The sequence below is a fragment of the Thamnophis elegans genome, chromosome 2, assembly GCF_009769535.1.
Source record: "Thamnophis elegans isolate rThaEle1 chromosome 2, rThaEle1.pri, whole genome shotgun sequence".
NCBI classification, from domain to species: Eukaryota; Metazoa; Chordata; class Lepidosauria; order Squamata; family Colubridae; genus Thamnophis; species Thamnophis elegans.
The window spans coordinates 111,746,922-111,759,043 of record NC_045542.1 but is presented as its reverse complement, the minus strand read 5'-3'; the positions used below and the strand labels follow the sequence as shown (position 1 = coordinate 111,759,043).

The following is a 12,122-nucleotide window of genomic DNA, read 5'->3' as shown; positions in this document are numbered from 1 at the left end:
TAAATGTACTACTTCCTGTTTCCCCTAATTTTAATGTAACCACATGTGGTACAGTATGAGCTAGAAACATGTGAAAGAAGTCCACCCCCAAAATAAGAAGAAAAGGAAAAACTGACTCTTTTGCATGTCTTTTTTCTAGAAGACTATTCTGCAGTACTGTGAACTTGGAGTAATAAAAATCAGAAGAGGGACTGTATAATAACAAATTTTACATATCATTTAGGTTGAGAAAGCAGTCATCATATAATATGGATTCTATCAGAAAACAGAAGTTTATATGAAACAGTATTTAACAGACTAAACATTAACCATGTGGTGTCAGAAGGGAATGAAGTGTTCAAACAGTGAAATGCAAATCATTGACTTAAGAGTGATTTGCTTTAAGATGAAATATAAAAATAATTTTAGAGTTTATATATTTCCATATAGATTCCAACCTTGCAAGATTATTTTAAATTGTTAAATTTTGCTTATAGGTAGAACAATCTGATGTTACATGCACCGGGATCCAGCATTCAGAAATAAACAAAGCAGGTAGTAGAGCATAACTTTAATGTTCATTTTTCTTTCTAAATATCCATATGAACAACTATGTGGTAGGTTATTAGATATAATTATTAAGAAAACTAGGAATTAGTGAATGTGTGTACCACAATAGCAACACGGACTGTAGTAATTTCAAGATAAAATTTAATATGCAATTCTCATGAAACTTTATGTATGGATATTTATGATGATAATTTTAATATATGAAATGTTAAATATGAACACTATATAAATAATGCTTTTATTTCTGATTGGTAAGCCAAGCCATATAAATTATATGGATATGGTTTAAACAACATGATCTTTTCCATATTTGTATACAAGCGCATTATTGAAGTAATTTTGTCCAGGAAAATTGAATGGGCAAATTGGGAAACCATGATTTTGTTCCCTATAGTATATGTGGAAAGCAGGGAGGCATTTTTACCAGAACTGATTTTAAGTAGAAAAATTCGAAATGTCACTGTTTTTGATTAGAAGATCAAATATCATTTTTCTGTGATGCAATTATTTTATCAACAATATTTTATACTGAATAATGATTGTAAGAAACAAATACCTTATTTTTCTTTAAGACTTCTTAATAGATTATATTAGGCATTGCATAGAATTCTCGAAGATAGATCATGTTGTTTAAAACCATATGTATATAATTGAAATTATAATCTTTGTGGTGATATCAAGCATTGGATTTATGATTTATGTTTAATTCATGTATATCTGACTTATAGTCTTGAATATAACAGCGAAACTAGAGTTATAGCCTTTGAGAATTTTATTAAATAAGAATTTTTCATATTTAACTTTTGCCTTGCTCTAAAATTTACCAATCCAGATATATGCATGTTTTCTTTTTTGTTTGTTGTTTTCAATATATTAAACAGGTCAAGATGTAAATGTCAGTTCACCTACTGCTATCCTAACATCAGGATACACTCAGGTACTGTTATCTTATATTGGTTTTTTTCCCTACATCTTATCCCATTACTCAGACAATTGCAGCTAATGAAGGCCACTATTTTCCTATAAAAATAATGTTTAAAGGCAGGTAAGATGTTAACCAACTAAGCCTTTCTTTCATTTGTTATTTCAGGTTGTTTCTTCTTCACTTACAGCAGACCAGAAGGACATTGCCAAGAAAAACAAATATGAAAAGGATGGTTCTATAGACTCCAATGTCAAAGAAGCAGAAACACCAGCAAAAACTATAGGCAGATTTTCAGTGATCAGCACTCAGGATGAATTAACTTTATCATCTGTGCATTGCTTGAGGTATTCTGCACCCCCAGATGTTTATCTGGACAATCAGCCTTCTAGCCCTGATATAAAGTCATCTCTGCGCCGTGTGCAGACAGCTTCCTCTTTTGATGTCCTTTATGGAAAGGATTCCAGTGATTCTGGAGATGAATCTTTTCCAGGAAAACAAGATGGGTCTCCAATGTCACCTCAGATCAGTAGACTGGGAAACGACATTAAAAAGACTTCTTGTAATCTCCAAAAGTCAGTAAAGTCAAGTTCACAGGGCCTTAATTCTCCAAATGGTCATGGATCAAAAATACCAACTATCAACATAACTTCTTTCCATTCTCAGTCATCATATGTGAGTAGTGACAATGACTCAGAGTTTGAAGATGCAGACATGAAAAAAGAATTGCAGAGCCTGAGAGAAAAGTATGTTTCTGTTTTATCCAAACAGAGGGTTTTGGGAATATGTGTTTGAGCAGCTTATCCAAATACCCTTTGACATCTTTTGTCATTTGTTCCTTTCTTTTGAAAGCATTTATCTCAAGTTGTTTTATGCATTTGATGTACAATATTCTTTCCACGTTTTGGTTCTCATTGTGTTGATAAAAAAACACATTTTTCAGTAAAGAAAAATTGGAAATCAAATATTTTATGAGACAAAAGTGGCTTTATTCACCAAGAGGCATTTTAATTGCTTCAGAACTGCAAAATAAATTGTATTCATATCAAGGACATCATATACTTAGGAATCTTTTTTTTCCAATCAGTTACCCCTTGGAAGAATCAAATAAAAGATAGTACTACTTGAGCCAAAAAATACTTTTAGCAATATAATTTGTTTTGCTAATTGAAGTGACAATAATTTTGGGTCAGATATAGTAAAATTATTTAAGACAAAGGTATCCTTTGTCTATAGAAGACACATGAACTTTTGAGGCAACCCAGTCTAAATGGTTAAGAATAATGTTTTGTGTCTTCTATTGTCTTGCTTTTCTGTGGCTGGAATTAATCTTGCTTCCATTGAGGCTTATTTGAGAATTTTTTTGATTAAAGTATTGGTAAACTAGACTTAGTGAAAGAGTCTTTGGAATAGATAATTCCTAGGCTCTTTATTTTTATTCATTTATTATTAAATGTATACATTGCCAATCTCACTGTCCCACTTGGAAGAAATGTATGGTCTTGGATTTAAATTATTGTGGCTTTTCCATCTAAGTCTAGATGATGCTGGCGCTTGAGAAAGCCACATATACACAAGAACAGGGACCTTGATTTACAGAGAGAGATGAATAAAGCTCCATATTATTGCAATTCCAACCTCTATAATGAACTTTGATTTTGTCCAGTTACTTTTCCAACACCTTCTCATCTCACATCATTTTTCTGTTGCACTAACCTATGCATCACCAATGGTATTTTGAAGAAATAACACCCTTGTTAATTAAACTTATGGATTAGCTTGAAGAGATGAATTCTTTCTTATTGTGAACAGATTTATCCATAAACAATTTATGGATATATGTTACATAAGTATTTATGTGATTGCATAAGACTGCAGGCTTTACATAGAAAATATCTGCAGACTGTTTTTCTGCTGTTTGTACATATTGTTATGCATTCTATTAATTTCTTGACTTTTGTTTCGTTACTATCTTAATCACCCATTTTGTTTTTTGATTGTATATCATTTAGTTGGTGTAATATTTTAGCAACAGCATAGATAGACCTTCAGGATGGCCTGTCTTCAATCTGGCCCCTAAAAATCTTAAAAAACTGTTACTGGTACAATTGAATCCATCCACCATGTTGTTGGTTGTCCATATTTCCCAGCATTATGGGCTTCTCAAGACACCTGAGTCTTACCATAATGTGCCTTGAGTGAGACTCTATTGATTTCTCTTATAATCGGTTTCCTTGTTTTTTGATTCCCAATCTTAGCTGTCTTTTCCAACATTAACATTGAACATTACGCTTTCTGTCTTGCTTCTACAAAATGCTCTCCCCCTTTTTTGTTTCCATGGAAAATAAAGAAAATTATTGCCACTATCATTTTGAATGTTGTGGGTACCAGCATATCATGGCATCCAAGTATCTTGCAAGGTCTTCATTGATACCTTGTCAACTACCGATCTATGGCATATTTCTTGATTGTTGGTTTCTTTATTGTTAATTGCTGATAGTTGATCCTAAAAGGTAAATGCTATCTTTAGTATCAATTTTTAGATTGGTTGCTGAACCTATTATCATTAGTCTTGATCTGACTATATTTAATTTTAGTTATATTTTTTTCACTTTTGTTAGTAGAATTTCAGTTCATTTTTATTTTCAGACATCCAAGCCTAGCGCAAGTTTTGATTGACTCAGCTGCATTGTATTTTGTACTTTAATCTTTATTACTTTTGATACAATTTAATATTAATAAATGATTATTATTTATTGTTTGCCTTTAATGACAAGTCTCCTTTAAGTTGAACTGAACTGCTGATGGCACATATGGCCACATTGTTTTCTTATCAGCAATACAGAAGTGATTTCTTTTTTCGGAGATGGTAGTATACAAGCTTGGGACTTCACAATCTATCTTATAGCCTTCATATTACGTTTGGATTTTTCATCCAAGTATTACCCAGGTCTACCCTATTTAGCTTCTGAACTTAAAGTACTTCCTCTTGATGAGAGAACATCACTTACTAATGCATGAAACAAAATCATCAGTATTCTTGGGGCAAAATTTAAAAGTCTCTAGTCTTCTGGTTCTTGTTTCAGTTTTTCATGTTTCAAACTCTTTTTTCTGAGTTTCTCTATTTCTTATTCATTAACCATATTGCATTTGAAGGAAGTAGGTGTTTCCTTGTAACTATTGCATTTTGTGCTGTGCCATTGTTACCTTTTAAAAAAAAATAATTTATAGTAAGATAGATTATTCTTCTGGTTCCTCTACCAAAAACCTCTGTATATTATTTGAATTATTCTTTATCCTGTGTGGTGTAGCCTTTTCTTGAATCTTTTGCTGTGTCATGCTGGTCCTTTCACTATATTTAGCACTTGGCTGTCAAAACAATTTGCTATTCTCATTGTTTTAGTCATGCAACTTCTTAAAATATATATGCTAGCTTCTTCACTCTTCCTGAATGATTCATAAGCTTGCACAAATGTGCCTTCTTTTTCATCATAGAGGTGGTTTTCGTATTAGGACCATAAGCCATGTTGAAAGCCACAAATCTTCATTTTGAAATTTATCTCCTGCAATGTAATTTTTAAAAAAATGTTTTGATAATGATGTGATCAAAATGCATATTCTAATATATGTTCTTAGAAATAGAGAGGTCTTAATTTAAGAGTTACTTTCTTTCAATGTTTTCATGTTTATTCTTCAGACACATGAAAGAAATTACTGAGTTGCAGTTCCAACAGAAAAAAGAAATAGAAGCTTTGTATCTTCGTCTGGGAAAACCACTACCACCCAATGTCGGATTCCTTCATTCTGCTCCACCAAGTGGCCGCCGAAGAAGAACAAGCAAGCACAAATTAAAAACTGGGAAATTGCTAAACCCCGTTGTCCAGCAGCTCAAAACATCAAGTACAAGTATGTTTACAAGTGATATTTTTCTTTTAGCATGCATCCAGTGAAAGTTTCAAATTGTTTGATTATTTTTGGGGGATTTCGTTTTTGTTTTTTGGAGTTGTATTGTTCAATCAAAGGAAAAGGGGTAAAGGAACTATAGTATGGCTTTATTTGTTCTTGGCTTTCGTGGGGAAGAGAATTAAGTTAGGTTGAACCATTAAACACAACTTAGCAAAACCATGTTAAACCTTTCATTTTTATTCTATGATTATGTCTCATTTATTTACATTGTACAAAATATTGTTAGGGTGATTCTTGAGTTTGGTGCATTACTTTGCAGTATGAAAGCTTTTCTTTTCATTCTTTAAAAATTCAAAATAATTAAAATTAGGTGAAACATTTGATTCGATGGAGTCACCAACATTAGTGTCCATGAATATCACATTGGAGACATTGATACTACACTATGGATAAAAATTGTAAAACTATAGCCATTTTATATATAAGGAGAATTGATAGGAATGGTTGATTCTCTGCAGCTGGTTTTCTGAACATGTATGGATTTTGATCAATTAAAAATCTTTAGAATTTTTGAAGTTTTCTTCAGATAATGGTTTCAGATTCTTTTATTGCTTTCAAGCTTAATGATTTTTGCATACATCCTGTTTAGGCAATATATCAGAGCATAAAGACCCTTTGGCTAAGGGAAGCACTAGAGCTCAAACAGACTCTACTGAAGCAACAGGACTGACTGTGTCCACATCAGCCATACTTGAGAGCTCAGTTCAGACTCAGCAACCTTGTTCTGTCAAGGCTTCATTATCCTCTGACATTTGCTCTGGAGTAGTTTCTGAAGGAGGTGATGTCCGTGGAAATTCTGGACAAGGTGATTTTATATCTTCAGAATCATCTTTTACTCTATGTTTAAAACCAGTCATTTTTCCACAGGAGAATGAAATATGTGCTAAAGTGAGAAAAGAAAGTTTAAGGCTTTCTTTTTAACTTGATACACTGATTAGATTTTTAAACCACCTTTCCTCAGGACCTCGTGGTGGTATATATAGCACTACATGCTCCATTTTTTCCTCACAACAGCAGCCTGTGAGTTAGGTTTAGCTAGAGAGAATGTCTAGCCCAACCTCACCAAAAAAACATCATCTCAGTATATTGATTCAAAGCCTGTAGAAATGATGCTAACTGTGATACAATTAGAAAAGTTGCTGATGTAAATAGGAATTTCACTAACAGTGCAAGGGGGTAGATGTCTAACTTGCTGGTGTTCATTTTGAAAATGAGCCATGAGAGGAAAATCAGTAGAGTACAAATGCAAAAAGCAGTTAATGTTAAGGAAGAACCAGTTAGAGCATAAAGCACTTAAAAAAAAGATCAGTAAAATTGTCCATTGTAGATTGAAATTATTTGCGAACAGGGAAGCTGACTCCTTTTTTTATCTTGCTTCATATTCTTTGGTTCTCTTTAAGGCCCCATCCTTTTTTGCAGATGCAGAAATTTTTGGATTAAACTGTATTACTGGCCTGCAAAAATGTAATTCAGAAATAATTACTCTTTAAGCACATGGCATAAATTTTGGCTTCATTAGAAAGTCTAGTACCTTCAGAAGTAGCACTGTTACCTCTCATGGCAGAGCTTCATCATGGTATGGTAGCAGTAGAGTCCTTACACAGCTGCAAAGTGTTGGGAAGATTCTAAATGGTCGCCTCTGGTTTTGCATGCTCTGCCCAACTAATCCTATGAAGTATCTATTTTCTTCTGCTGTTGTTTTCACACCCTTTTGCTTATAGCCAATGAACTTACTCCTCTGGGGCAAGGTTAAAATGGAGGTGTGGATGATTAACTAACAAAGCTGATATGACTGATGGTGACATCTAATCGCAGCTATTTGTACTTTATAAGTGTCTTTGTTTTCTTCCCTTTATATTCATTTGCAGGCTGGACGGTTTTCCACCAAACGTCTGAGAGAGTGACCTATAAATCTAGTAGCAAACCTCGTACCAGATTCCTCAGTGGACCTGTGTCTTTGTCCATCTGTTTGTATTTGTTCTTTTGTATTTTATCACAGCCCATCTTTCTTTTGTCATCTTTTTCGAAACTCATTTTCATCAATTTATCTAATATGCTTGGCAGGAAGCCCCTTCTTGTAGACAATCACTCCCCTCCTCCCTTTTTTAAAGTAATCATCTTGATTTAATTTATTTTGTTTCATATGGAAAGCTTTTGAACACTGCTTTTGGCTCATGCCTGGGTATCAAAAGCATGTGTGGAAGATCTCATCAATTTATTCTATAGTCTTATGGTAAATTCTTATCTTGGACGTATCTCTATGTGATTTTGCGTTGGAGTAACTTTTAATTTGCAATGTGACAGTTATAAATGTCCGCTGTCCTGATTCTGGTGATACCAAATCGAAACCCAGGCTTCTGTAGACGAATGGTCTCTTTCACACATGCTTGGACTATGAAGACATGCATGTAGCAAGCTGATACAATTCTAGAAGGTCACTGAAGGGTAGAACGTCTGCACAAGGGCTGTATTCAAACAATATACAGTACTGTTTATATCCACTTTGTTGTTGTTGTTGTTATTGTTGTTATTATGTTATTTCTCCTGTCCCTTGCATGTAGAAATGCTGAGAAATGCTCCTGCTAGCTCTTTAATACCATCTTTTCTAGGCAGCATTTTCCCCCCACATTGTGTACTTTTGGGTTACTTTAAATGAATTTTCTTAAATGTGGTTGTTTGGTTATCACCAAGTACAATATGGCTTTTATTAGACATTCATCTAGCTGGAGCACTTTACTCAGTTAATTTTTTATTATGACCTTATGTGACCTCAGAGATGAAGTCAACAAGCAGTTCATCAAAGCACAGAATAAATTAAAATTCCTAATGCCACTCTCAGAATAGTCTATTGATATCATGTCCAGATGCAACTAAAACTAGACTGTTCTTGATTGTAAGATTATACGAATTGGCTATTCAACCAGTTGTCACAAATATTTATTTTCAAGTTTGTTTTTGTAAAACAAATGCTTATTATTAGGCAAAATACTTTGGGATATTTTGGTACAATAAGGCTATATTGTACTAATGAGAAAAATCTAGGCCATAGTTACAAGTAAGATAAAATAGTGCCAATATATAGAGATATTTATATTTAGTTAACATTCAGCAAATTCAGTATTCATTTTCATCAAACTTTTGTCATTGGAACTATACATCTCTATCATTATTACAAGGGTACAAATCAAAGGCACAAAGCTACTTAAAAGTCATCCTTCTTGCTCTCCATTTTCAATAAAATAATGTCAACATTTTTAGAGTTAACAATGAAAGGGCTTTTAAGCATTCATAAACATCTTTGTATATGAAAATCATAATATTAAAATTCAATTATAATTTCAAAATAAAGACATCTAATATTCTTGGATTATTTGGCATATAAAACTTATTTGGTAGTTCTGTGTGGTATTCCATGCATGATACGTATGCAGAAGATCCAGGTTCAGTGTCTGGTAATTGTGAGGAGAACTGGAAAAGTTCTTCCCTAGAACCTGGGACAATTAGTGCTATTTGCTATTAAAACTTGTGGGCATTTTTTCACCATCTATCATACTGGTTTACAGGAGCCAATGATCTGACTCAATATAAGGCTCTTTCCAGTATAAGAATGATACATTTTGTTGTTTTTGACAGTCAAGCTCTACAGAACAATTATTGTTATGGTACCAATGTTACTAATTGCATTGGGTTTGTAGACCAATATGGTCAAAGATAGGCGAGAAACTGTTCTACAGGTAGTCCTCAGCTTACAATAATTCATTTAGTGACTGTTGGAAATTATAATGGCACTGAAAAAAATGATTTATGACCATTTTACATACTTATGACCAATGTAGCATCACCATGGTCACATGATCAAAATTCAGATGCTTGGCAACCAACTCATAGTTATGATGATTGCAGTGTCCTGGAGTCATGTAACTAACTTTTGCGACCTTCTGATGAGCAAAGTCAATTGAAAGTCAGATTCACTTAACAACCATATTACTAATGTAACAACTATGGCAAGAAAGATTGTAAAATGGGACAAAATCACTTAATAACTGTCTTACTTAACAACAGATGTTTTGGGCTCAATTGTGGTCATAAGTTGAGGACTACATGTATTCTGTTCCTCTTGTAAGTATTTATTCCAGTTCTTAGTGAGTATCTCACAGATTATAGGAAAATACTCAAAGGTTAACTTTTATCCCCAAGCTGTGAAATTATTAATTGCTTTATGTGGTACAAAATGAGTCATTGAATTTTATTGGGATGGGATACCAATTGACTTCTGGTGAACCAGCAAAGTCATAACAATTCTCCTTATACTTTATGGGCACAAGTAGAGGGAATATGATTCTGTAGGTTACTTTAGAAAATTGCAGCCAAAGTTACACATAAGAAATTTAAGAAATCTCTTAAAATCTGGAAAAATATTTCTAGAAAAAGATACTTAATTTATTGTAGTTTGAGTAGAAGCTGTTCTCTTTTTTAAAAAAAATAGTATTTAAATCTGTACATAATGCTTGGAAATATTGATCATAATTATAAACTCAAAACCTAATTATAATACCATCTTGGCTATATGTTCTCTTAAAACTAAGTTGTTATATAGTACTAACTTTAAAGAAAAAGTACAAAGGTAACAGATCGTGTTGATGGTTATTTATTTCATCAATAAGATGGTTAAGGATTTACTGTCTTGTATATAAACAAATGCATTTGCATATGGTTACTGCAAGGAAATTGTCATAAGAAGCCACTGAAAAATTAATACATAGGAAAATATGTTAAGTTTAGGCATGGTCTCATCACTGACTTTGACTCTCTCTCCAAAAGGGTCCAAATGAAAATTTAAAAATTCAGTTATATTTATAGGAAGGAAGGAGAAGGAAGGAAGGAAGGAAGGAAGGAAGGAAGGAAGGGATAGATGGATATCAACTGATCTTCTTTTGAGACATTTATTATGGAGAGAAATGAATTATATCTAATCATATGTTCATTATAGAATGATGTTCTTTGCTACATTTTGATTCCCACATGAAGTATAATAACTAATGTAAACAATTATTTCTTTGGAGCTAGGTCCAATTCATGTGTCATATCAGCAGACATCAATTAATCTATAGTCAGATGTTATTGTTCTGGCGCTAAAATAAGTACCGTGTTGATGTGCACAAACATGGAGTCTGCTATTCCTACGTGATTGAGGGTTACTAATAGGTAGATTGAATGTAAACAGTGTAACGAGCCAGCAGCATCTACAATGTCACCAAAATGACAAAACAGCTGATATGCACTTGCATCCTGACATTTTAGTATCTAGGTCGCAGCATTTGTGTGATGATATGATGAAGGTCTGGCTAAAATTGGCTAAAATTAGAATAAAATATTTAGCATAAGACTTAGTGAGGTAAAACATGGTTTTCTTTCTGTTTGAAAGATTGTCATGTGTAACACTCAAGCTGATCAACACCATTGGGGTAGATAAGTATAGACATGTACATACACATATACATGCATTGTTATCAAAGTTTGGAATGATTTGGGTTGTATTTGCAATTTTGCATGCGAAGATGGATAATCTTTGTACCATGTCAGAAACCAGTTGATTAATCATGGTAGACAGCAGTATCAACATACACCTAATAATGAATGATCCACTATGACACCATTGCAATATTACAAAGGCAAAGAAGGTAGGTTAGGTAAATAAAACAGAAAAAGAAAAATTTAAACCAGCTAGAGCTAGACCAATTAATAAACTACCTGCTGACTTTCTGTCAGAATAAATAGATCTCCTTATTTTGTCTTTTTAACACTGCATTGGATTCAATTGAATATTCTTAACCAAGCAGTAGGATTTTTCTACCCAGCTCATCAAATAAATAACAAAGAATGATAGAAAATGCTATCTCCTATACAATAGAGCTGTAAGCATCCAAATGCAGTTTGATGATAAGATCAACTTGTTGTCTTACATTTTAATATATATACTTTCAATTTGATGTGCCGTAGTTCTGCAGAACTGGGTCTAAAACCTGAAATAGGAAGTTCTTGCTGCCAATCTATTCTTATTTTTATCATTAACTGAGAGAAATCAGAGTATTCCAATTACTGTGCATACAGAATAGGAACTGATTTAGAAGCAACATTGATTAAAAATATTACTCTATGTAATGAAAATTGTAGGAGCCAATTAAAAATTCTGCAATGTTTTATTTTTCATATCAATAAATTTCTATAGACTTTGAGCAGCCCCCTTATTTCTTCTTTTACACCTGAACTGCTGACTTTCTGTCTGTTCCTTCTTGCATAGTGGTTATTTTTTATTGTTTAAAAATGCAGAAGACTGTCCATCAGACTCTTATTTTTCTCTTTTTAGTCTTATCTAACTCTATATATCTTGTATCATTTACCTTGTAGGGTCCACACTGAAACGACTATGTCTAGGCAAAGATCACAGTAGTAGTAACTATCCCTCTCTCTTTTATTTTTGGCTTTTTTTTGTATTTATTTTTGAGCATGGGCTGCTTTGTTTAAATATAATCTAGTGGTTTATTTAACAGCAGACTGCATTGATGATGGCATTTAAATTATGCTGCTTATGAATTAAACATAGCTTTGCATGTCCATGCTGTTTTTGGGTGCATGCCTGTTGCAATATCATCATAATTTCAGTATGTACATGTGTATTTTAATG

General features: G+C 33.0%; 1 protein-coding gene across 1 annotated transcript in view; it reads left to right on the top strand.

Annotated features, from left to right (window-relative positions):
- Positions 1-12,122, top strand: part of WNK2 (WNK lysine deficient protein kinase 2) — a 102,077-nt gene that overhangs the window by 80,307 nt on the left and 9,648 nt on the right. The window contains exons 20-26 of the mRNA XM_032208739.1: positions 477-544; positions 1,429-1,486; positions 1,640-2,217; positions 5,169-5,389; positions 6,027-6,242; positions 7,306-7,404; positions 11,846-11,890. Of these exons, the coding sequence (XP_032064630.1) occupies positions 477-544; positions 1,429-1,486; positions 1,640-2,217; positions 5,169-5,389; positions 6,027-6,242; positions 7,306-7,404; positions 11,846-11,890 (1,285 nt within the window). The remainder of the gene's footprint in view (positions 1-476; positions 545-1,428; positions 1,487-1,639; positions 2,218-5,168; positions 5,390-6,026; positions 6,243-7,305; positions 7,405-11,845; positions 11,891-12,122) is intronic.